The sequence below is a fragment of the Erythrolamprus reginae genome, chromosome 1 (assembly GCF_031021105.1).
Source record: "Erythrolamprus reginae isolate rEryReg1 chromosome 1, rEryReg1.hap1, whole genome shotgun sequence".
Lineage (NCBI taxonomy): Eukaryota > Metazoa > Chordata > Lepidosauria > Squamata > Dipsadidae > Erythrolamprus > Erythrolamprus reginae.
In genome coordinates, this window is record NC_091950.1 from 322,645,870 (window position 1) to 322,672,683 (window position 26,814).

General features: G+C 38.7%; 1 protein-coding gene across 1 annotated transcript in view; it reads right to left on the reverse strand.

The window, feature by feature from the left end:
• The window catches only part of SYNE1 (spectrin repeat containing nuclear envelope protein 1), a 354,964-nt gene that overhangs the window by 167,501 nt on the left and 160,649 nt on the right, over window positions 1-26,814 (reverse strand). The window contains exons 54-67 of the mRNA XM_070733725.1: window positions 25,352-25,516; window positions 24,525-24,881; window positions 20,572-20,708; window positions 18,712-18,889; window positions 17,774-17,956; window positions 16,997-17,140; window positions 14,213-14,368; window positions 12,348-12,512; window positions 9,439-9,611; window positions 7,814-7,967; window positions 5,836-5,979; window positions 4,694-4,858; window positions 2,881-3,198; window positions 872-1,027 (exon numbers count right to left, since the gene is read on the reverse strand). Coding sequence (XP_070589826.1) covers window positions 872-1,027; window positions 2,881-3,198; window positions 4,694-4,858; window positions 5,836-5,979; window positions 7,814-7,967; window positions 9,439-9,611; window positions 12,348-12,512; window positions 14,213-14,368; window positions 16,997-17,140; window positions 17,774-17,956; window positions 18,712-18,889; window positions 20,572-20,708; window positions 24,525-24,881; window positions 25,352-25,516 — 2,595 coding nt within the window. The remainder of the gene's footprint in view (window positions 1-871; window positions 1,028-2,880; window positions 3,199-4,693; window positions 4,859-5,835; window positions 5,980-7,813; window positions 7,968-9,438; window positions 9,612-12,347; window positions 12,513-14,212; window positions 14,369-16,996; window positions 17,141-17,773; window positions 17,957-18,711; window positions 18,890-20,571; window positions 20,709-24,524; window positions 24,882-25,351; window positions 25,517-26,814) is intronic.

Consider the following 26,814-nt stretch of genomic DNA (forward strand, 5'->3'; position numbering starts at 1 on the left):
GAGCCCGGCAGAACAATATGTAGTTACATTTTGAGTCTTCTTAACTATAGGTTGAAAAAATGCAACAATAAACATAGATGCTGTAAGAATTAATTTGACTTCTTCAGAAAACACTAGTTATTTTTTAATCACAATTTCTACAGGTAATCCTTGACTTACAACCATAATTGATCCCAAAATTCTTCACTAAGCAAGACAGTTAAGTGAATTGTGCCCCATTTTATGATTTTCTTGACACAGTTGTTAAGTACATAATTGCAATAATTAAATCAGCAGACCAGTTGTTAAGTGAAAATGTCTTTCCCATTACGGTAACTTTTGCTTCTAAAAAGGTCGCAAATTACTTTAGGACATTGTATACATCATAAATACAAGTCAGTTGCCAAGCATCTGGATTTTGATCATATGACTACGGGAATGCTGCAACAGTTGTAAGTGGGAAAAACAGTCAGATGCCACTTTTTTCAGTGTCACTGTATCTTTGACCGGTCACTTAGTCAACTATTGTAAATTGAGGACTACCATTATTTCCTGAATTAACATTCTTATATAAAAAGAATTAGAGCTCTTGCCTTAGAATATGAATTGTAAAATAGATAAAAATTATAAAGGTAGATTGAGAACAGTTCAGCATGATATAAGTGACTGAAACTAATTTTAGTCTAATCTTACAGTTGAATATTAATAGCTGGTGAGTGATCCTTAACATAGTATTTAGCTGTATAATTAAATCTTCAGACATATAGAGATAAGAGAAGCTGAATGACTTTCATTCCTAAAAATAAAGCACTTAGAAGTAATCTTTTTTAAAAAAATCACTTAATCTTTCCCAATTATTACGTAATGCTTTCAGAACATTTTCACTATTTACCAGTACATGAAGAACGAGAGTTTGGTATCGAGAAGCAAGTTGGGTTGCTTGTCTTCCCATTCTACTAGAAGTATGAATTTCCTCCAGGAAATGCTGCGCCAACAATCCGACTTCTTCAACTTCATTTTTATACACTGTTATTTCTTCGTGCCAATTCTGAAATAAAGAAATATTTTTAAAATATTTCAGAAATGACCTAAGATTATAGAACACTTAAAAATAACAAAAATATGGAAACATAAATCTCAATTTATAAAATCAAGAATTATAAGCCTGTGGCTTTAATTTACATAATATTTATAGACTATATTTGCTGCAACATTACAGAAAGACACAACACTCTTTTTAGTTATTAAATAGAGAAATGGTGAAGCAGAATCTTGTTGCATAGGTGGTACTAAATACATTTTTATGAAAATGTTTTTTCTTATTTTATTGTACTGTACATTAGCTTTTAATTTGTCAGTCAAATCTGATATGTAAATCCAAAAGGCCTGCTCTGTCAACAGTCTTTCCTTTGTTTTCAAATATTCAAAGATTATTCCATTGACTCATACAAATTCCCTCTCCTCTTACCCATAAAATTTTCACATAGTTGTATAAAGATTCCTTGCTATAATTTGGATTACAAAAGCTTCATAAAAATTTATTTACTTTATTTATTTATTTTGTCCAATACACAATGAGAGTTTTAGTGAGTATATATATATATATACACACATAGTAAAATACATGATGAAGGTTATAGAGGAGATACTCATAGTAAAATATATCTAGGAAAGAATAGAAAAGAAGATATAGAAATAGAACATATCAATGAAAGAATAGAAGAAGAGATATAGGAATAGAAGAAAGGAATAGGAGATATAGGAGAGCAATAGGACAGGGGACGGAAGGCACTCTAGTGCACTTGTACTCGCCCCTTACTGACCTCTTAGGAATCTGGATAGGTCAACCGTAGATAATCTAAGGGTAAAGTGTTGCGGGTTTGGGGATGACACTATGGAGTCCGGTAATGAGTTCCACACTTCGACAACTCGGTTACTGAAGTCATATTTTTTACAGTCAAGTTAATATTAAGTTTAAATCTGTTGTGTGCTCTTGTGTTGTTGTGGTTGAAGCTGAAGTAGTCGCCGACAGGCAGGACGTTGCAGCATATGATCTTGTGGGCAATACTTAGATCATGTTTAAGGTGTCTTAGTTCTAGGCTTTCTAGGCCCAGGATTGAAAGTCTAGTCTCGTAGGGTATTCTGTTTCGAGTGGAGGAGTGAAGGGCTCTTCTGGTGAAGTATCTTTGGACATTTTCAAGGGTGTTAATGTCTGAGATGTGATATGGGTTCCAAACAGATGAGCTGTATTGGAGGATGGGTCTGGCAAAAGTTTTGCAAGCTCTGGTAAGCAGTGTGATATTGCCAGAGCAGAAGCTACGTAGTATTAGGTTTACAACTCTTGAAGCCTTCTTGGCTATGTTGTTGCAGTGGGCTTTGGCACTTAAATCTTTTGTTATTAGTATACCGAGGTCTTTAACCGAGTGGGGATTATCTGTGACAATTTGATTATTCAGTTTGTATTTGAAAATCAGTAGGAATATTCTGAGATGGCTGGATGGAGTAACTGAAGCAGTTGGCTTGATCTTAAATGGACTCCAGAGAATGATAGAAAAAGGTAGGCCAGGAGAAACCAGGAGTCTGCGGAGAGGGGCGGCATACAAATTTAATAAATGAATGAATGAATGAATGAATGAATGAATGAATAAATGAATGAATGAATGAATGAATAAATAAATAACGTTGACCATGAGGTTGCAATGGCTTGGACACGACTTTGCAACTAACAACAAATAGGTATTCTATGCTCATATCAAACAATAATAATATGTCACATTTAGTTTAAGAATATATCTGTATAGATTGAAGTGAATTTCAGCTTTCAGTTGTATGACTTATCAAGGACTGCAATAAACAGAAAGAAAAGATTACTGATGCTCATATATTGTATCATTTCCTCACCTTCAACTGCTGAAGCTGGATTTCCTTTGTGGCTCTGTCAGATTGTCGGCTAGTCCTGATATTAACTTTCTCCTCCAGAGTTTTAAGCCATTGACTCATCTTCAGAAATTTATTCTCCATCAGTTTTAGTCTACTTAAAGTAGTATTCAGTTGTACCCTAACATCAGACAGCTTGTGTTGGTATCCTGTCCAATCCTGACGGAGAGATTCCAATACTCTTTCCTCCAACTGGGGCGCGCCCCATGGGATCACTTCTTCTCTAGCATGGATTGTTGCATTAAGCAATGCTTGTCCTTCAGCACAATGTACCTGCAATTCCTGAAATGCAAAATTGTTGCATATTATACTTTCCAAATCAAAATTTTGTACTAGATTGTTTAAGGTAAAATTGTTTCTACAAACCTACAAATATAGTTATTTATTCCTGTTGTGGTTAGCTCTGGCCCAGCTCCTGCCCCAAGGACTGTGGATGTGGGGGAGACATCCACATGCTGCAGGCCTGTCCCCCCCTCCCCCGGTGGAATCTGATGATGAAGGCTCCTCTGACCAAGAAGACAGGAGTGACAGGGAGGAGGAGAGTGTGGCAGACAGCTCAGAAGGAGATCAATTATCTAGCTCCTCCTTGGATTCAGAACAAGAGTTAATGATACAGCCACGCATGAGGAGAGCGATGCATAGGCAACAACAACTGAGAGATTATTATCAAAGAAAATGAGGCCACCTGTGGTTGGGTGGGGCTGTGCTAATTAGTGAGGCTGCTATAAATAGCAGCCTGTGGGTTTGGCCATTGTGAAGGATTATCTGATCGTTGTGTTTCGTGACTGCCTTACTGACTTTGACTTTTTCTGTGCTGATTTTTCCCTGCTTTGAAACTAAACCAGAGCAATGTGTGTTTCACTTTGTGAAAGAAGAAGGACTGTGAATTGCCTCACAGCTGCAAGCTAAATATCACAGAACTGATAAGGGACTTGTACAAATTACCAGTTTGGTTGGAGACGAGTGCTCTTGGCTATACCAAAAGCGGGCTTGGTTTAAGTGAATTTTCATTATAAAGAACATTGTTTTGAATTTTCAAATGTGTGTGTGTGTCTGAAATTTGTACCTGTGAATTTTTGGGAGGATTCTACCAGAGAGCCCGACAGAACAATTCCCAAATTATTTTCAAACCATACACAGCTTTATAAAGGATCAGAATTTTACATTATATAGCCAATTAATACAAACTAGTTGTTTTATTCACAAGCTCATATGGTTGATTGCTGTTAGTTTGGAAACAATATAAATTTGCTCAAAATAAGATTTTTGTATACTTTGAACAAATTTAAAACATTAAAAGATGGCCTTACAAAGACTGAGAAGCTTGCAGAATATTGCTTTAGCACAGTGTTTCTCAACCTTGGCAGTTTGAAGATGTGTGGGCTTCAACTCCCACAATTCCCTAGCCACTGCATTTAGCAGATCAACAGAGTTGGAGGGGCCCTTGCAGGTTATCTAGTTCAAACCCCTGCCCAAGCAGGAGAGTCTACATCTGCCTCTACCTAAGATCGAGCTCACAAACTCCTGATTGTGAGAGAAGAGCTCCACCTCTAGGCCACAGCAGCTAACATTTTAAAGCCTACAGCACCCAGTATTCCGATGTGGTCTCCCATCCAAGTACTAACCAGGCCTGACCCTGCCATAGATATTAATTCTGAAACAAGATATATCTGGAAAATAAAATCTAATGCCTGCTCCAAGTTAATTGGAGTTTAAAAAACGAAGTATAAACTGCAAGTTAAGATTTTATTGGGACAAGAGTGTTTTAAAATTCTACCTGGAGTTCTTGGAGTGTTGCTTCATATCTCTCTGTATCACCTTCAAGGGGTGATAAACAGTTGAGCTTTTCCTGTTCCTTTTCCAGCCATACTTCAAAGGCCTTCAAATTCTTTTGGTACTCTTGATGCAAGTGAACGTATCCTTCAGCTTTAGTTATTGTTTCCTATTGTTATCAGAAATATCCCGTTATGGTGTAAATCAACAAATTTTCCTGACACTGTATTGCATGTAATGGTGACGTTTTATTCCTGTACTGCTTCTCATGTGCTTAAATCAGTGATTAATCCATAAATAGCTAAGAGATTAATATGCCAATGTTAGTACTTATTTTATCAAATTAATTGACACAATTAATAAAAGCGATCCTTTTAACTAATAGAAATGCATTCAAAGTACACCTATGCATGCATGTATCCAATCATTCAAATACAGTGTTCCCTCAATTTTCGCGGGGTCAATCTTCGCGAATAGCCTATACCACGGTTTTTCAAAAAATATTAATTAAAAAATACTTTGCGGTTTTTTCCCTATACCACGGTTTTTCAAAAAATATTAATTAAAAAATACTTTGCGGTTTTTTCCCTATACCACGGTTTTTCAAAAAATATTAATTAAAAAATACTTTGCGGTTTTTTCCCTATACCACGGTTTTTCAAAAAATATTAATTAAAAAATACTTTGCGGTTTTTCCCTATACCACGGTTTTTCCCACCCAATGATGTCATATGTCATCGCCAAACTAATAATTTTTGCAAATAAATAACAAAAAAAATTATTGTTAATAAATAATTATGTTTATAAATATCAGGATCACTAAGTGTCTTATTCAATAGTGAGTACCAGTAATAATGGTGATTAAATGGTTGTTAAGGGAATGGGAAATGGTAATTTAAGGGTTTAAAGTGTTAAAGGATGGCTTGTGATACCATTCATAGCCAAAAATGGTGTATTTACTTCCGCATCTCTACTTCGCGGAAATTCAACTTTCACGGGCGGTCTCGGAACGCATCCCCCACGGAAATCGAGGGAACACTGTACTATGAAATTGGTGGGCAAAGAAACAAAGGCATTTGTTTAACACCTTCACTAACCAATTATGGTAAAGGAGAATAAACATAGCATTGTAAAATGCAGCAATACCATTATTCTGTCTTTGAGAAGTTGGTATCTCTCATGAAGGTCTTGCAATTCAAGCTGAGTGACATAATGCTCGGTCATGCCCGTGCTTTTGACTTCAATAGCTTCCAGCAGTGTACTGTGACTAAATATTTCTTCTTTAAGTAACTGTAGGGGACAAACATCATTTTAACCAGCTAAAATAATATGTATTGTAAACGGAATATAATTAGAACCTAACTACAGGAAACAAAAGGATTTGCTTTGCCAAGGTCAAAACCCAGCCTACAATTGCTTTGCCAAGGTCAAAACCCAGCCTACAATTGTAAAGGAACAAAATGAAGCTAAATAGTAAATGTAGTACAGTGATCCCCCGGGTATTGCGATCCCGATCATTGCGAAACGGCTATATGGCGATTTTGCAACCCGGAAGTAAAAACACCATCTGCGCATGCACGCCCTTTTTTCTATGGGCACGCATGCGTAGATGGCGCTGGGTAGATCAGCTGCTGGGCGGCTTCCCTAGGTCTTCCCCCTCTTGCTGGCGGGAGGGCGAGCGGCGGGCATCAGCGAGGAGTTTCCCCACCGCCCACGCAAACTCCTCGCTTCACCCGCCCACGCCGTTCACTCTCGCCGCTTCCCAGCTGAGTCCTGAAGCGAATTGGCTTCAGGACTCAGCTGGGAAGCGGCGCGAGCGAGCAGCGCGAGCGAACGGCTTGTCCGCCGCCTGCCTGCCCGCGCGCCCGCCCTTCGCCCGCCCACGCCGTTCATTCTCGCTGCTTCCCAGCTGAGTCCTGAAGCGAATTGGCTTCAGGACTCAGCTGGGAAGCGGCGCGAGCGAACGGCGTGGGCGGGCGAAGGGCGGGCGAGCGGCAGCGAGGAGTTTGTGTGGGTGGTGGGGAAACCCCAATGTTCAGCTACTCGCTGCTGCGGAAGTAAAAACACCATCTGCGCATGCGCAGATGGTGTTTTTACTTCCGCAGCGCTACTTCGCGAAAACCCGATCATTGCTAGGGGTCCTGGAACGGAACCCTCGCAATGATCGGGGGATCACTGTAATTGTAGGTTTTTGAAGCTAATCCAAAGCAAAATTTAAAACAAGGGTTAGCATTCTGGATTGTGAATTAATCATATTGGTCATAAGAAACTCAGAACCTGTGCAAAACAAAATGTGGAAGATTAATAGACCTCTAGAAAGGAACAGCATATAACAAACCTGCACTTAATAATCTTACAGAATATTGCTTGAGCCATGTTGAAATGGACTTATGGTCCTAGTCCTAGACTTTTTGACAGCTTTTTTTTCAATATTTGAATTAAAAAAGATAAAACATTTAAAACCTTGTGCCCATAGCATTCTTATATATTGCCATTATTTTATTTGTGAACTCTTTAGACTTCTTAGGGATTGGTCAAAATAGTAACAATAATGCTTTATTTATTTGTTTCTTTATTTAATACTGCCACCTATTCGCCCATGGCAACTCAAAGTGGCTTACAGAATAATTTGTTGATTAAACAATAAGGAGAAGTAAAAAATGAATTTAATTTCTGAAGATACACATGTAATCAGAATACAGATATATATTAAGTTTTTTTAAAGTATTTTGAAAATAGGAACTATTTACTGCACATTAAAGAAAGAAACTTTCTCACAGAGTTGAGAAATAGACCAATATGCCAAGAGTAAATATAGCATTTTTTAAATTCTGCAAGGGAATATCTATTATATACCCCCACTCTCTCTCCCCGTCTCTTTCCTCTTTATTATTTTTTATAAATAATTCAAGATGGCATACATACCTAATACTCTTTCCCTCTCCTGTTTTTCCCACAACAACAAACCTCTGAGGTGGGTTCTCATTCTGTCTTTCACGGCTAAGACCGGAACTCACAGTCTTTTGCTTTCTAGCCTGATGCCTTAACCAATAGACCAAAATAGTGCTACTACTAAAATGTGCTATTGCAATTATATTTTTTTTAGGAAAGACTTTCTACAAACCTTAGATTTGCTGAGTGCAGATTTCTTTTCCCTCAGTTCAGAATATTGTCTTTCTGAGGCATTCATAATTGCTTCTATTTTGTCCATCCAACTAGTAAACTGCTGAACATCATCTTGGTAGCTTGTCCACTTGGAGAGAGCTCCTTCAAGCTGGCTGAAATGTTAAAAGTAATACATAGACTTAGTTCTGTATCAGAATAATTCAATAATATAATTCCAATTACGTTATTCCATACCACATCTCGGACATCAACACCCTTGAAAATATCCAAAGATATTTCACCAGAAGAGCCCTTCACTCCTCCACTCGAAACAAAATACCCTACAGCGCCTAAAACACGATTTAAGTATTGCCCACAAGATTATATGCTGCAACGTCCTACCGGTCAATGACTACTTCAGTTTCAACCACAACAACACAAGAGCACGCAACAGATTCAAACTTAATATTAACCACTCCAAACTTGACTGTAAAAAATATGACTTTAACAATCGAGTTATCGAAACGTGGAACTCATTACTGGACTCAATAGTGTCAACCCCTAACCCCCAACATTTCTCCCTTAGACTATCCACGATTGACCTCTCCAGGTTCCTAAGAGGTCAGTAAGGGGCGTACATAAGTGCACTAGCGTGCCTTTCGTCTCCTGTCCAATTGTCTTTCTTTTATCTCATATATCATATATATTTTCTTCCTTTCATATATCTTCTCCTCTATGTTTACATATTATCTTTATATATATTACTTCATGTCTATTTCTCTTCCATATGTATTGTGTATTGGACAAATGAATAAATAAATAATAAATAAATAAATAAATTATCAACAAATGGTTCCAATTAGTCTATTTATATTAATACCTAAATTACAGATGCACAATGCATTCATAAAAAACACATTACAAACTATTAAAGCAGCTGTGCTATTTGCAAAGCTCTTAAGGGTTATTTTTGAAATAATCTGGCTGTCTCTATATGTCTATACTAGCCCAGCTATTTTACTTAGCCGACATCCCCAGAGTTTGGTCTTTTAATAAAACACTGAAATCTGTGGAATTGGGAGAAATGCCTAAGGAAATTATCATACACAACAAGAAGGAAAAATTTATACCTGATAGCTGATCAACAACAACTGATTGTTGATACATGTTGCTTGTCAATTTTTGAATTAGGTTCTTTTGGCAAGTGAAAAAGAAAAAAAGACTCTTAAAGAGCTACTGTTTCTTACCATCGTTTGATGGAATTTTAATATTGTGTTACATTTCAACACAGCTGTCAAATAATTTGTGGGATATCTGAGAGAGTCTTGAGGAACTGCCAGGACCAGAAGCGGATTCCCCCAAGTTTGGACCGGTTTTAGAGAACCAGTAGTAACTTGGTGGCCTGGGTCGTTAGAACCGGCAGTTACTCAGGCCTGCCAGGCCCCCGAATTGGTTCTCTTGGCAGCACCATAAGTGTCATCATCTTCTTTTTTGCTTCTCTGCATGAGCACAGAAGCTATGTTTTTAGCACCGTACATACACAGTGCTTAAGAAACATTGATGTAGATTATTCTCTGTAATTTGTTATGCTGAAGTTTATATTGTGCATTTTATAAATTCTTTCATATCCATATTGTGCTTTACCTTTTGCAGTGGATACACATAGACAAGAGGGAAGCCCATGTGTCCTTAAGCGTTTTCAGCTGTTGTTCAATCACAGATGCTCCTTCTATTGACGTACTTTGCAAAACAGATTCTCCTCTTGTCACCACCATTTTCATTTGAATTTCTTTCTCTTGCTTTAATGAAACGATTGCCTGAAAAGCAAAGAGACCCTGTTTCTATTCTTATTGTCATCTTGTACCTTTTTCCCAATTATTTATTTATATATTTGTGTCTCATCTTTATTATTTATAGCAATAGCACTACCAATAGCACTTAGATTTATATACTGCTTCACATTGCTTTACAGCTCTCTCTAAGTGGTTTAAAAAGTCAGCATATTGCCCCCAACAATCTGGGTCGTCATTTTAGTGACCTGGATGGAAGGCTGAGTCAACCTTGAGCCTGGTTAGATGCGAACTGCCAAATTACAGGCAGCCGTCAGTCAGCAGAAGTTGCCTGCAGTACTGCATTCTAACCACTGTGCCAAAGCGGCTCATGTACAAATAATTTAACGAATCAAACAATCCAATACATCTTCCTCTTATTTTCTTAAATGTTTCTTCATTTTCTTTGTTCACCAGTATTTTCTAAGGGCTTTCCAAAAAGGAATTTAATTTTAAAAAATGTTGAGAAAAATGTTATTAGTGAAAAAAATGAACAAATCTAGTTTTCAGAAAGAATATTTACAGTTTTCTGGAAATAAAGGAGTTTTTTTCTGTTCTCACAGTGCTCATTGATACCTGGGTGTTTCAACAATTAAGAAAGGACAATGAAATTCCTGTACACAGCAGTATTTTTGGTCAATTAAATGTCTGTTCCAATAGACTAACAACAAACAAACCCTTAGGTAGGCATAACTACCTTGAGAAAACACATTAATCACTATAAGATACTGATCACTATAAAGCAGTGGTTCTCAACCTTGGGGTCAGGGCCTCTTTGGGGGTCGAACGACCATTTCACAGGGGTCGCCTAAGACCATGGGAAAAGACAAATTTCCAATGGTGTTAGCAACTAAAGCTTCTATTCTGGTATCTCGGAACATATTTTTACAATCCAACCAATCAGGTATTTACAGGGGGTATCCCTCTGACCTCTTGCCAATCAACTTAAAGATCTGTTGGAAGAATTGGTGCTAAACTTGAGGAAGGGGAGGAACTGTATTAAGGGGTCGCTGAATTAGAAAAGTTGAGAGCCACTGCTATAAAGCAATCCGCAATTTTAACATGGGAAGCAGAATTCAAATGTTTAAAAAAATAAAAAATAAAAACTTATAAAGGTAAAGTCGATGTACAGTGATCCCTCGATTTGCGCGTTCTCGATTAGCGCGAAACGCTGCAACGCGGTTTTTCAAAAAATATTAATTAAAAAAATAAAATATTAAAAAATAAAAAATAAGTCCACGCTAGTTCTCTCTCTCTTTCTCTCCCTGTTGCCGGCGTGGTATATGAGAGAGAAAGAGAGAGGCAGAGGTCGGGCGCATTACCGGGAGGTGGAGGCGGCGTGGGGACGCTGGGTGCCGGGGACTCCGAGGAGGGGGTGGACGTCTGTTCCCTGAATGGAGACCGCCGGCCGCTCAATCGGGCCGGCAGGGAACAGAATGGAGCCTTCCGCGGCGGGGCTGGTAAGGGGGGGAGCCGAGGGGGGAGCCGAGCCGAGCCCAGCCCCGTGGCATTCGCTTTCCTCCCGCCGGCAGCCGACTGATCGTGGGCTCCTTCGCAACCTCGGAGAGCTTCCTGGTTTTCGTGAGCTTTCATGCCCTGGAAGCTCTCCGAGGTTGCGAAGGAACCCACGATCAGTCTCGGCTGCGGGTGGGAGGAAGGCGAATCCCCCGTGGGCTCGGTTACATCTTCCGCTGCCAGCCAGGCCATGCTGGCGGCAGCGGAACAATCGCTGGCTGTCAACTTTTCTTTTTAAAACTGGGCAGGAGCTGACTTGCCTCCCCAGTGCTAAAAAGAAAAGTTGACAGCCAGCGCTGCGACTGCCGGAATGCTGAGCCTCCCGTTCTCCCCCACCTCGCCCCTTCCGGTTTCGGCGTTCGGCAACGGAGTCCGGCGCTGGGGCCATGCGGGGCCGCTCATCCAGGGGGGCGTGTGTGGACTGGCAAGCGGCAAGCGGCAAGTGATCTGGCGGGAAGACCAAGGGAAGGTTCCTTCAGCCGCCCAACACCTGATCCGCTCCGCAGCGCGGCAGCAGCGAGGAGCCGAAGATGGGGTTTCCCCTTTGCCTTTACCCCATCTTCGGCTCCTCGCTGCTTCCGCGCTGCGGAGCAGATCAGCTGTTGGGCGGCTGAAGGAATCTTCCCTTGGTCTTCCCCGCCGCCCACACGCAAACTCCACCATCTGCGCATGTGCGGCCATGAAAAAAATGGCGCACATGCGCAGATGGTGGTTTTACTTCCGCATCCAATATAACGCGGAAATCGGTTAGCGCGGGAGGTCTTGGAACGTAACCCCCGCGCTAACCGAGAGATCACTGTACATTATTCCTTAAAATTAATAGAGTCAGGATAAGGATGTTGCCTACTGGAGATTTATACTTTGGTAGTCAGGTTCTTTAGCAACTAGATCATACATGTGTCCATATCAATACTGACCCAAATCACAATTGTTTGCAAACAATCATATAGTTTATTGAATAGGTCTCCAACTATTTCAACACTAAATTGATTTTTTTGGTTACAGTAAAATATGTAACATAAATAACCAGCCAAGTAAATAAATAAAATGTATAAGATACACATACACACAGAGAAAAAATACACACATAATTAGATAATTTTATATAATCCATTTTACACTATTAGAAAATATAATATAAAACAATGAATAAAAACTTTTATAATGGAAATCCTGATGTGCAGGATTCTTTGACATCTTATCTCTTACCTCAAGCTTTGCCATTCTATTATCCAGGGCGTTTTTGTCAGCCGTGGGACAGCTGTAAGATTCAAGCACCTGAATTGTATCTGCCATCCACTCCTGAAGCTCCTTCAGTCCTTGTGAGAACTGTTGATGCTCTGCTACTATTCTGTCCATTCTGGAGACCTTTTCCTTAAATTCATACAGATGTTAACATTACCAACCATTCAGATAATCTATCATTCCACTAGAGTTGAAAAAAATCAGAAAGGGAAATCTCAGAAAACTAAGTTCAGAATGAGAAAATGGGCAAAATTTTAACTGCCCCACTTTTCCTTCTCTGTGTTTCTCCACGATTTACAGAACCGAATCAAGGACTAAAATTGGCTTGGAACTAGATTACTGTGAGTGTACACATTTGACATATCTAATGAATGTGGCTGGATGACTTTTTATTATACTTTTAAAATGCTTCTTGCATTTATAAGAAAAATTACATATGGCAACAAGTTATGTATCTCTGTAGAAATATTTTTTAAAAGTTACATATACATTGGATATACAGTACTTGCTAATTATATAGTATGCACATTTTATTCAGTTCAATATGCATTATTTATCAATGGGATAGGCCTGTCCCACCTATGCCAGCAGAGTAGGCCTTCCGCAGATCCCGTTGGTCAAGGAATTCCAGGAAAAGACCCTTCTCTGCTATACCTCCAGCCCTTTGGAACATCCTGCCTCCCTGATGGGTGAGATCTGCCCCCATCATACCTTCCATAAAGGTGTGAAGATCTGTCTCTGCTACATGGCCTGGGGCCTCAATGAAGGAGTATCATGCTGGAGGTGGCTGATGAACCACTAGTAGATCCCACATTCCCCCTCCCCCATGAATCCGTGTGTGTATGTGTGAGTGTGTGTGCGTGTGTATACACACACAAACACACACAAATATGTTTTTTTCTGTCGAATGCCTTACAAGGCAGACTCTTCAGGTTCAAATCCTGGTAAGGATATGGCTAGCTGATGAGAGCATAATAAGCTCAAAATATTTATATATGTTTTTACCATTTTTAATGTTGTAAGCTGCCCAGAGTTTTCTCATGGAGAGATCGACAGCAAGTAAATTTAATAAAGATAAAATAAACTTATATATGAACAGATAAAAGATAAAATAAACTTATATATGAACAGAATGGTAAAATGGTGATCCACCCAAAGTGGATCTTCTCCGGGTCCTGTCAACTAAACAATGCCACTTGGCGGGACCCAGGGGAAGAGCCTTCTCTGTGGTGGCCCCAGCCCTCTGGAACCAACTCCCCCCAGAGATTAGAATTGCCCTCACCCTCCTTGCCTTTCGTAAGCTACTTAAAACCCACCTCTGCTGCCAGGCATGGGGGAATTGAGATTCCCTTTCCCCCTAGGCCTTTACAATTTTATGCATGGTATGTCTGTATGTATGTTTGGTTTTTTATATTACTGGGTTTTTAATCATTTTTAGTATTGGATTATTATTGTACGCTGTTTTATGATTGCTGTTAGCCGCCCCGAGTCTTCGGAGAGGGGCGGCATATAAATCCAATAAAATAAATAAATAAATAAAATAATCATTTAAGGAGAACATGCATTAAATGAGCAGTGTGTTCTTCTTTCTCCTGCTGGTTAGATCTTGTATTTATTAGTTTAAAAGTTCACAATGTTCCTTTCTTACAAAACAATACCTATTTGTATTCTATTTCTTAATATATTTATCTTGATACCGTAAGCCTTCAACCATACTGGTTTTAAAATACAGATAGAAGCCATTTCATAAACAGATCTGCAGCATTTTGGAAGGCAGGTTACTACTTTTTAACAGATTTGTTGCATAAAAGCACATATAGGAGCATTACCTTTGTCAGGTTGCTCAGAGCAAGATAGAGAGATGATAGCTGAGAAACTCTGTGCACAAAGTTTTTGCTGGCAGCTTGTTCTTCCCAAAGCTGCTGAGCTTTTTCTTTTAATCTGCTGAGCTGAGGCTCATTACATTTTATTTCTTCAAGGACAGACTGCAAAGCATAAGCACATGTTTGTTTAGTACTAATGCAGGGGAAAAAAGAGCAAGCAGCAAGAAAGGTAGATGGACAGAAAAGGTCTGTTAAAAGACTTGGAAATGCTAAGCCTTTGCTAATGATCAGATTGACATGTGACAGCGTGTACTGTTTCCTCAGCAGGGGTATTAATAAGTACCTTTCCTCAAAATAGCGCTTTGATTCCAAGCAGTTTTTCAGCAATTTAATCACAATATTTGTTAATGAAAAATAGGATAAAATGCCCGTGATGCATATAAAATAAAATATAAAATGTAAAATGCACATATTAATCAAGGTTATAAACCTTCTGCGAAGCCTAGTCTGTTGTTATTGATCAACATTCTCTCTCTCCCACATGTGCTATTTTGAGCCCCATACTTAACATTGGGATTATAAAATAAATAACCTGAAATTTGGGTTTTTCAAAGTGCTAAACACGAATAAAGCCACTTTTTATTCTATGATATTGCCTAGTTCAATGGTGGCAAACCTATGGCATGGGTGCCCCAGGTGGCACGTGGAGCCATATCTGCTGGCACGCGAGCTGTTGCCCTAGCTCAGCTCCAATGTGCATGTGTATGCCAGCCAGTTGATTTTTGGCTTGTACAGAGGCTCTGGGAGGGCATTTTCGGCTTCCAGAGAGCCTCCAGGGGGATGAGACCGCCTCCTGCCGCACGAATCCCAGCGACCGATTAGGTCCCACAGAGTGGGCCTTCTCCGGGTCCCGTCAACAAAACAATGTTGGTTGGCGGGCCCCAGGGGAAGAGCCTTCTCTGTGGCAGCCCCGACTCTCTGGAACCAACTCCCCCCGGAGATTAGAACTGCCCCTACTCTCCCTGCCTTCCGTAAACTCCTTAAAACCCACCTTTGCCGTCAGGCATGGGGGAACTGAAACACCTCCCCCGGGCATGTACAATTTATGTATGGTATGTTTGTGTGTGTGCTTGTTAGTATATTGGGGTTCTTTTTAAACTTTTTTAAATATTTAAATTTATTTGGATTTGTTACGATTTGTTATGCCTTGTTGTGAGCTGCCCCGAGTCCCCGGAGAGGGGCGGCATACAAATCTAAATAATAAATAAATAATAAATAAATAAAATGAGAGGGGGCGTTTTTACCCTCCTTCGGCTCCAGGGAAGCCTTTGGAGCCTGGGAAGGGTGAAGCACGAGCCTACTGTGCCCTCCAGAAGTTGGGAAACAGGCTATTTCCGGCCTTCAGAGGGCCTCTGGGTGGCAGGGGAAGCTGTTTTCTCCCTCCCCAGGCATTGAATTATGGGTGTAGGCACTCACACATGTGCAATAGCATGCATGCATGCTCTTTTGGCACCCGAGGGAAAAAAAGCTTCTCCATCACTGTCCTAGTTGTTCTGTGAACATTTTTCTTTGCTAAGAGTGAGGGATTCTTTTTGCAGTACAAATTAAATATCCCCTTGCACAGGCGGGGGTTGCCATTCCCACCGCTACCAATGTGCCGCGCGAGCAGCTTCAGATCTCATCCCAGCAAGATTTTGCTTCTTGCATGCACAGGAAGCAAAATCTTGCGAGGGGATGCACACATGCATGAGATTCTGGCGATTTTTTGCTTCCACACATGTGCAGAAGCAAAAAGTCATCAAAATCTCACCAATCCTGGTGACCACGCGCGTGCCAGAGACCCAAACTGTGCGCACAGCTCCAGTTTTACTACTGGTGTGGCGTTCTCATCCATTCTAGTAGGAACCCGATACTACTCTTGCAGCATTGAAGAGCACATCAGCACTGGATTGAATAGTCTGGTTTTCAAAAGGATTTGAACTTTGAAATGAGATTTGCTAGATTTTTCCACAACAGGTATGATGATATGTTTTGGCATATGGCATGTTTTCAACTGATCGTATGAATCAGCTCATACATAAGAACATATAACCAAAAGAAACATTGTCAGATTAGGAGACCTAAACTCATTGGTAGCCTCACACTGTAATGAACAGGGACACACGTTCAATTTTGCAGCTGCCAGGATTGTTGGACGAGCAGGCAGAAAAATAGTAACGGAAGTGATTGAGGTCTCGGAAACAGGCCCCTAATCAATCAACAGGGGTTCTGATTTATCATCAGTCTTATCAAGTACTTAGAAGGCAAGGGCTGGACAGCACAAGCAAAAGGCAGCTAACTTAAAAGCCAGCCATCAATTAATGCCTAAAAACCCAATTACAGCAGACACATAGCACCAGGGGTGGGTTAATGCCAGGACAGGGGTGGGGGGTGGAACGCAGTGGGGTAGCGAAAAGGGAGCTCCATCCCAGAGCACCCAATTTGCACTGAAAGATGTTGAAAGAAAATGCAGTGCATTTTCACGCCCACAGTGTGGTAGTAAAAATTTTGGTAGCTCTTCGCTGCATGCCACACAGAGAATAGCACATATTCTGCTAGAGAGAAGTTCCTTGAAGATGTGCACCAGCATGGATCCAAAGGCTTGGAAGACAAAACCTTTGGTCTCAGTGACCAAGCCAGATTGGATCCTGCAATTTCATCCTGGGACATGTGTCTCCGCCTTCATTCATAAAGAAATATATTGGCCCCAAACATGCTTCAGTAAATAGAGATATCTTATCTTAATATTACCTGTAGATTCTGATGCTCTCTCCTTTTAGTGGAAAGGTCATGCAGATTATTATTACTGCTTTGTACCATTTCTTTGGTTTTATTTAACCAATCTTGAAGAGGTTCAGCACTTGTTTCAAAGTCTTTCATCTGTACCTTTAAATTCTAGAAAAAAAAATCCCAATAGGGAGCATTTATTGAAAGTCCATAATTTTGCATAAAATATTTTTACCATACAGTCCATTATCCAGAAGCGCTGTTATATCTAACATTGTCATCAATGGGATTTCTGTTCCAAATGAGATATTACTTTGCTTAGAGAAAGAACCAACGATTTGTACTGACTGGCCCAAACTACTGAAACAGAATATATATAAGACTGTCTTTAAAATTCATCCAGAATCTTTAGTTAATGAAAAGCTAAATAAACTCGCCAGATATATGGAACATATCTTCCCTGTATTAATTGGAATACGGCCTCCCAGTCCTTTCAAAACATAATACAAGCTTTAGTTACTAATGTGTAAACAAGACAAAGGTTTGGATTTTAGAATCTATCTGCCTGGCTTTAGTAATTGTTCTCAGAAATTCTCCTTTGTATTTTCCAAAATGTAATTATGTTAAAAATGATCAAAACCAAAATGGCTTTAAAATTTTTATTAAAGATGGAGACAAAATAGATAAAAGATAAGATCCATCATTTAGACTTAATATAGAATTAAGTGCAAGTATATTTAGAATGAAAAGTAAAAAAAAATGATTTCAACTTATTGATTTCTTTTGTAATTGATCTCATACCTCTAAAGTTGTTTCCTTTTGGTGCAGAGTGGAAATAAATTTCTTCCAGTCCTCTTTAGCTGAAGCAATTTTGGTCTGAATGGATTTAACTTTTTCTTTAGGTAATATAGAACTTAACAGTTCTCCTTTGGATACCACTAAATTTAATTTATGTTGACCAGTCTCAGTTTCAGATAAGAATTCCTAAGCCAAAATACACACATATATAGACTAATGATAAAAGTTGTAAGCAAAATACACACATATATAGACTAATGATAAAAGTTGTAAGTAAATTTTGCCCACTTTACGACTATTTTTGCCGTGACTGTGACATGATTGTTAGGTGAATTTGACTTTCCTCTTGACTTTACTTGTCAGAAGGCTACAAAAGGTGATCACATGATCCCAAGATCTCTCATAAATATGAACCAGTTTCCAAGCATCTGAATTTGGTCACATGACCATGAAGATACTATAAAGGTCACGTGAAAAATGATCATGTGTCTCTTTTTTGAGTGGTGGTGTAACTTTGAATAGTCACTAAATGAACTGTTGCAAGTCATAAACTACATGTAAACTTTAACTATGACATTTAGTAAAAGCAATCAAAGTAATACTTTGTTTCCACTAAACATAATTCAAATTAGCCACAATTTTTCTGTATTCATGTAACATAACTATGTTATAGCTACAATGAAAGCACAATCATTTGACTTCCTCAAATGCTACTTCAAAGAGGGAAGCAGGGGAAACAGCCAGCAACACATCTGAATAGAAGTATTTATAACTGGATAATACTATAAAAAATAACTTTTTGCTAAGGCCCGTATAAGTCTATCATGGTTTTAGTCACAGATTCTTTTCATAATATTATAATAAGGTTCAGATAGAAACATTCCATTTTAAGTACATTTTATTAATGTTCCGAAAATACTGGATTGAATTTGAAGAATTACCTGTATTTTCTGTATGTTAGCTGTAACATCACTGACATTTTGAGGCACATCAAAACATTTGGCAGTAGTGATTTTGGAATTGACCAGCCATTGCTGAAAGTCTCTGAAGGCTGCCCTGAATCTCTGTTGCAAGGCCTGCTCTTTACTTTGGCATCCCTTTGAAGCTTGTAGACAAAGACTTTGAGTACCATGTTAGACAAATGGAAATATAGATTGTGGTTACATTAGGAAGAAAGAAATAGCTACAACTTTTCACATGATGCACCAAGGGATGGTCTTTCAAGTAAGGGTGATGAAAAAATGATATTTGACTTGGGCAACAAAATGAAAGTACATTCTTTAAAAACTGCCTATATTTCACAAGACTACCAAATGTTTAAAAGTTGTGAATGTTTTTGAATGTCATAAGATTTTGGAAAATACACCAATTTTAAGGGGGGGGGGAGAAGGAGGAGGAGGACAAAGAAGAGAAAGAAGAAGAAAGATATGGGTAGATTGCAAAGAGAGAAAGAGAGAGAGAGAGACAGACAGACAGAGATAGGAGATACACCTGGGCATAAATTAATAGTACTTACAAGCACTATATTGCTTACCCCTGATTTATAGGGTGGCTCTCTAACATTGTAATGATCCAAGAAAAAATGTTGACCACTACATTGGACTTCATCCCAATGATTATGTTGGCCCAGGGATTTTGAGAGTTCGACTTGTACTTATCTTAAGGTTATCAGGTTGAGAAAAGGTGATATTATTATTATTATTTATTAGATTTGTATGCCGCCCCTCTCCATAGACTCGGGGCGGATATAAAAAGTTGATATTATGTCAATATTCGAATACATCAATATTAAAATATTTATATAAGCTATTTATTTAACAGATCAATATAGGGCAGTGATGGTGAACCTTTATTCCCTTGGGTGCTGAAAAAGCATGTGTGCATGCTATCACGCATGCACGAGTGCCCACACCGATAATTCAATGCCTGGGGAGGGCGAAAACAGCTTCCCCAACCCCCCAGAAGCCCTCTGGAGGCTGGAAACGGCCTGTTTCCCAACTTGTGGTGGGCCCAGTAGGCTCGTGTTTTGCCCTCCCAGGTTCCGAACCCTTCCCTGGAGTCAGGGGAGGGTAATAACACCTTCCCACATCACCCCAGAGGCTCTCTGGAAGCCAAAAATCAGCTAGCCAGTACCCACATGCAAGTTGAAGCTGAGCTAAGGCAAAGGCTCATGTGCCAGCAGATATGGTTCCACGTGCCACTTGTGGCACCCGTGCCATAGGTTCGCCATCACTGATATAGGGTTTTCATGAGTTAGTTCAGAAAAAATTAGTGTCCCTTGCATTGGCATCTGTTAGCTCAAAGAGAGATTCATTTTATTTTGTACTGGTGTAATATTTTAATTTGCTTTGGAACACATTTAAACAGTAATTACAGTACAGCAACACTTCACAATGTAGTTGGAAACAAGGATAACCTTCTATTGGAAGCCCTTGATTTACAACCACAATTCTGTTGCTAAGCAAGGTGGTCATCAAGTCAGTTGCACCTGATTTTACAACCTTTTTACTGTGGTCATCAGGTGAATCATCAACACTCATAAAGTAAATTGTGCAAACAGTAAACAAATCCAGCTTCCTCCATTGATTTTGCTTGTCAGAAAGAAGCTGGTTGGGAAAGTTGTAAATGTAACTCTGGGATGCTGCAACCATTATAAATATATGCCAGTTGACAAACACCTGAATTTTGTTTATCAGTATGTTAGCATGGGGGATACAACAGTCATAAGTTCAACTATTTGAACAGTTATTAAACCTACAGTCATAAATCAAGAACTTTCTACACTGAAGATGGAAACTTACCTATTATATTCTTTAAATAACTGGGAAACCTTTGCAGAATAAGGGCTCAAATCTTTGGAAAACCGGCAAAGATCATTTAACTGAGTTTTAATATCATCATTAATAGACTCTGCCTTTGTTAGGGCATCCAGAGTTTCCTTTGCAAAACAAAATCATAATGAAAAATTATAAAACATAGCATAAGTGATCTCACCATTTTCATATAAACTTTTAAAATGTTTGATAGGATAGCAAAGTGCAATGAGATCCCTGAAGTCCAAATCATGATATGACTTGTTTTAGGGAAGGTACAATCAGTCAAACACATTATCTGAAAAAATAAATTACATAGAAACATAGAAACATAGAAGTCTGACGGCAGAAAAAGACCCCATGGTCCATCTAGTCTGCCCTTATACTATTTTCTGTATTTTATCTTAGGATGGATATATGTTTATCCCAGGCATGTTTAAATTCAGTTACTGTGGATTTATCTACCACATCTGCTGGAAGTTTGTTCCAAGGATCTACTACTCTTTCAGTAAAATAATATTTTCTCATGTTGCTTTTGATCTTTCCCCCAACTAACCTCAGATTGTGTCCCCTTGTTCTTGTGTTCACTTTCCTATTAAAAACACTTCCCTCCTGGACCTTATTTAACCCTTTAATATATTTAAATGTTTCGATCATGTCCCCCCTTTTCCTTCTGTCCTCCAGACTATACAGATTGAGTTCATTAAGTCTTTCCTGATACGTTTTATACTTAAGACCTTCCACCATTCTTGTAGCCCGTCTTTGGACCCGTTCAATTTTGTCAATATCTTTTTGTAGGTGAGGTCTCCAGAACTGAACACAGTATTCCAAATGTGGTCTCACCAGCATTCTATATAGCGGGATCATAATCTCCCTCTTCCTGCTTGTTATACCTCTAGCTATGCAGCCAAGCATCCTACTTGCTTTCCCTACTGCCTGACTGCACTGTTCACCCATTTTGAGACTGTCAGAAATCACTACGCCTAAATCCTTTTCTTTTGAAGTATTTGCTAACACAGAACTGCCAATACAATAGTCAGATTGAGGATTCCTTTTCCCCAAGTGCATTATTTTACATTTGGAAACATTAAACTGCAGTTTCCATTGCTTTGACCATTTATCTAGTAAAGCTAAATCATTTACCATATTGCCGACGCCTCCAGGAATATCAACCCTATTGCACACTTTAGAGTCATCGGCAAATAGGCAAACCTTCCCTACCAGACCTTCCCCTATGTCACTCACAAACATATTAAAAAGAATAGGACCCAGAACAGACCCTTGTGGCACACCGCTTGTAACCTGACTCTGCTCAGAATACTCGCCATTCACAACAACCCTCTGGTGTCTATGCTTCAGCCAGCTGCAAATCCATTGAACTATCCAGGGATTAAGTCCAATCTTCACTAATTTATCTATCAGCTCTTTATGTGGAACCGTATCAAAGGCTTTGCTGAAGTCCAGGTAGGCAATATCCACGGCACCACCTTCATCCAACACCTTTGTGACATAGTCAAAGAAATCAATGAGATTAGTCTGACATGATTTGCCTTCAGTAAAGCCATGCTGATTTGGGTCCAATAATTTATTGTTTTTTAGGTGCTGATTTATCAGTTTTAAATTTACATTGTACCGGCCATATTACACATTATACATACAGTAAGAAATTAGAAATAATATTTACAATTTAAAACAATTTTGACATTCTCTTCTTGGAAACACAACACTTTTAAGTAAGAAATCATTTAAGGAAGACACAGTGTAACTGCAAAATTGCAGCTTTGCAAGGTTTCTTGTATTGTTCCTATCTCCTTCCTTGTCCATTGCTAATATCTTTAGGCAAGTTGAAATGATTTTGAAATTGGTCAATTGGAAAGGAGTAATGGAATAAATTAGACTGAACAAAAAATAAGATTTAATCATAGTTTTCTAATTCCAGCTTTGATCAAAACCATGTTGTTCCACATCCTTTCCATGTGATGCTCCATTCCCTTCTGCACCCATGAAATTAAAGAAGGCATTACTGAACCAATGTTTTAAATGGAATGAAAATTGATTTAATCATATTAATTGTTTAGGAACTTGTGACATAGCAAGTATTTTCAACATTTTTTCATTAAAGGTTAGTTTGATACCAAATGATTGCTTTTACAGATAGTCCTCAACTTACAACCACAACTGAACCAGAAACTTCTGTTGCTAAGCAAGGCAGTTGTTAAGTGAGTTGTGTCCTTTTTTAAAAAACTTTTTTGCTACAATTGTTAAGCAAGTTACCACAATTGTTAAGTGACTTACAGTAATTAAGCAAATCTGGCTTTCCTAATTGACTTTGCTTGTCAGAAGCCAACTGAGGTTAAAAATGGTGATCACATGACCTTGGGACACTGCATACATCCTAAATAGATGCCAGTCGCCAAAACCCTGAAATTTGGTCCTGTGACTACAACGGTCATAAGTGTGAGAACTGGTCATCAGTCACTTATTTCAGTGTTTTGAATGGACATTAAAAAAGTGTTCAAATATATTTTCCCCTCTAAGAAGATTTCAGTTCAATTGTCATTGCCTGTGTGTAATGCTCTCACACTTTAATTCCAAAGTGACAGGATAGTATAAAAAAGTCTTATTTCCCTTTGAACTACAGCTTCTCTAGCAGAGTTCAACATTCCTACAAAACTCCCTTCTGCTTCGTTTAAATTCCAAGAGTGTAGGGAATGTTTCCTATGGGCAGTAAGCAGAGATAGTGAGGGCAATTATAGAATTTGGAAAAAACAAAGAGCACCCATTGCTATTCCACAAAAACCAAACAAACTAGTTGAATGTATTTTACATTACACTTGCAAAAGAAGCCTTTCTCCCCCATACAAAAAGACTTATGCACACCATTGAGTAAAGCATCTTGGAAAACTGAGTTAAATAGGCTTCTATGTGCTTATTTCTGCTTCTGCTAAGAGGCTCCACTTTTTTAGTTTTTAAAAGAGCAAAGAAATGCAATGTGAATACAGACAGGAAGCTGTGAAATAATTCCACAACATTAGTAACATCCTGCAGTTTTATATGTAAACGCAGGTGTTTTGAAATTGTAATGACTAGTAAGACCCACCTTTGCCGTCAGGCATGGGGGAACTAAAACACCTCCCCCTTGCCCATGTTGTTTTGTTGATTGATTGACTGTGTGCCTGTTTTTTATATACAGTATACTGTTTTTTATGAGATTATTAATTTAAATTGGAACTGGATGGGTGGGCATTGGATTTGGTATTGTGTACTGTACTGTTTTTTATTATTGTTGTGAGCCGCCCCGAGTTTGCGGAGAGGGGCGGCATATAAATCCAATAAACCATAAACCATAACCAGATCATATGAAAATTTGAAAACATTGTGGATAAATTCACAAAGTGGTTCCTCTAAGAAATGGAAACATAATGAAAAACCCATTTCTCCCAACACTGACGAGACCAGAGTGCTTGTTTCTATTTTCTCCCCTTCTATGGGAAGGTGGATAGTACTCATTATCTTTATGTTTCTGAATAGCTTATGAGAACTTCTGGGAACCAGACAGGTTTTTTTTTGGGGGGAGGTGGGTTTGGAGGGGGGCTGGATTGGCAATAAAGATGCTACCGTTCTAGAAGCAGGTACCTTTTGCTTTGAAACATTCTGCTTTCTGAAACTAAAATATATACAACAAAGAAAGTAAAACATAGGTGGAACAAGCACAAAGTATGTTCCTTCCTTTGGGCTCCACGCTGGAGTTTGTGCCAGTCCAGTGCTGCAATATATTAACTTTTCAGTCGAGAGAGCATTTAAAGTTCTCGTTTTGCAGTTCTTGTGTTCTGCATTGTTTTTGTCTGGCCATTAGCAACTTCTCTTTCCTCCCACTGCACCCCTCCACAACACACAAACACACACACACACACCAATCAAACAGAAAGAAAGCAGTTTACCTTTTCTCGCCGCCAGCATTCAACCAGCTCTTGGTCTGTGTGTTTATTGTCCAGAGGGGTCCGTCCTTCAGACCAGGTTGCAAGCAACGTGCTGAAGTGTTGCAAGGCCTCTTCCAGGAGAACAGCCTGGGCTGCAAACTCCTGCTCTGACCGAGCCATCTGACTCTCCAGCTCTTGCAGCCTGTTTCGGGACTGGAAACCATTCTCTTCCCACTGCTTCCAGTCTGACTGGAGGGCCTGCATTTCGGCGTCCATGTCTTTGCCCCCTTGAACGCTTGTGTTCTTTTTCACGGCAGGAGCCAGCGTTTGGATCCTGTGGAGGCGACCCTCACCAGTCTGTCTGGAATCTATCAGCTCCTGCAATGGAATATCACCATGGTAACTGACATGGCCGGGATCCACTTCAGCCTCGAACAAGCAAAATGCAGCTTTTTTTAAAGAGCTGCAAACTGCTCGTTCCACAACTGTTGGCAGTTTCACCAAAAGTGTAAGGAAGAAGTAAAAACAGAAGCGCAGGCAGAAAGAAAACAAAGCCAAACCATGTCTAAACAAACAACGATCAACTTTAAAAGTTAATAAAAGCCCATTAGCAAAATAAAAGGGTTTTTTTTGCAAAAGTCCTCTCCCTCTTTTTCCTGTAGAAAATATTACTGAGAGAAAGAGAACAAGAGAATTCAGTGCCTTCCATTCGGCTGCAGGAAAACAGTCAGAGGAATTAAAAAGTGCTCAATCTAGTTCTAAAGAAATTAGAGGTTTAAAAAAAAAATAATTAAATGTGAACATTTTAATATACATGTACAAAAAGAAACTACAAAACAATTTCTCACGTTGATTTTGGCTAACTTTTTCTGTATGGCAGATAAATCTCCTGATGTGTCCGACCAGCGGTGAAGTTCTTCTTTTGCTGAATGAAGCCAATCGGAAAATTCATGCACTGAGTCAAGGTATAACAAATGGTCTTTTACAATATCTTCAGCTGTTTTCATTTTTTCCTGTAAATCAAAAGGAGACTTTTCAAAACTAAGTTTAAGGAATCAAAAATCAATTTTATTTTTTCTAATCGTCCCAGGTTTGTTAATTTGAAAATAAGTGGAAGAGAAGTGGTTTACTAGCACCACTATTTTTGCCTAATTATACTGTTAGTTAAAAATCAATAATATAATCTAGAACATTGTACACTTCAAAATTGATTTCAAAAATAACTGCATGTGTACAAATAAATAAATTTCTGGTACTCATTAAGGAAGCCTCTATTTTTAAGCTCAGGGACTGTATAAGTTTGAAATTAGGTGCAGCTACTTAAGTAAGTTCATTCATTAAAGTAAATTCATTCAAAGCAGCCATATCGTTTTCATGTTTGTATGGACATTGTTAAGATTTCATGTAGCTTTCATCTGCTGGATGAATAGTAAAGGGATGCTATGAAGAAGCACTCTTTTGAATCATTTTCAAAGTATGTCCAGCCCTAATATCATTATTGCCACCTCATATAATAAGACTAGCCAAGCATGGCTCTATCTGTTAAAGAGAAACAAGAGATTTATTATTAGTACAAAAGATTAGTAACCATGTAATGTTTTAGCTTTTTTGATTAAATAAAGAAAAGCTCCCCAATCTAAACAAGACACAATTCATGCACAAGCTTTTTGTAGCTCTCTGGTCTTTAACTCTAAAGTTAATCTCAAACTTCCTGCCAAGAACTTCGGAATTTTGTGAAATAATTCAAGTAAATTAGCATCAATTTGCTATTAACAATGGTACATTATGAGCAAACTGTGAAGTGTTCAACACTAGTGAAGTGAAGGAAGAAGTGATTAAATACAAAATATGTAAACACTGAGTTTTTTTAGTCCTTAGCCATTCAATCTCAGAGACTGCAAAACTTATTTGTACATTAAACTCTGGAAATTTTCTGAATGTATTGATAGTTTTCCAGAATTGTAACTATTGTATGGGTTAAGGTATTCTTATGAATTGGAACTAATAGCTTTCCAAAATATAGTTATGTCATAAAATAAATTATATACAAGCATTGGGTTTCCCTCATTATTCAATTTTCTATTCAATTTGTGATCTGTCTTCTACTCTCTTTCTGCTATCTGTTCTAAACTCTCTCTCCCCCCTTCCTTTGTTATGTTTTAGTTGTTTTCATGACTTTGACCCTACTTGTTTCATTTTGAGTGATAGTCATGTTGGATTTTTGCTATTTCTTTCCTATGAGATCTCTAGTTCTATTTCAAATCAGAGATCAGGACCACACTAATTTATATTTAACTTCAATTACAAATAA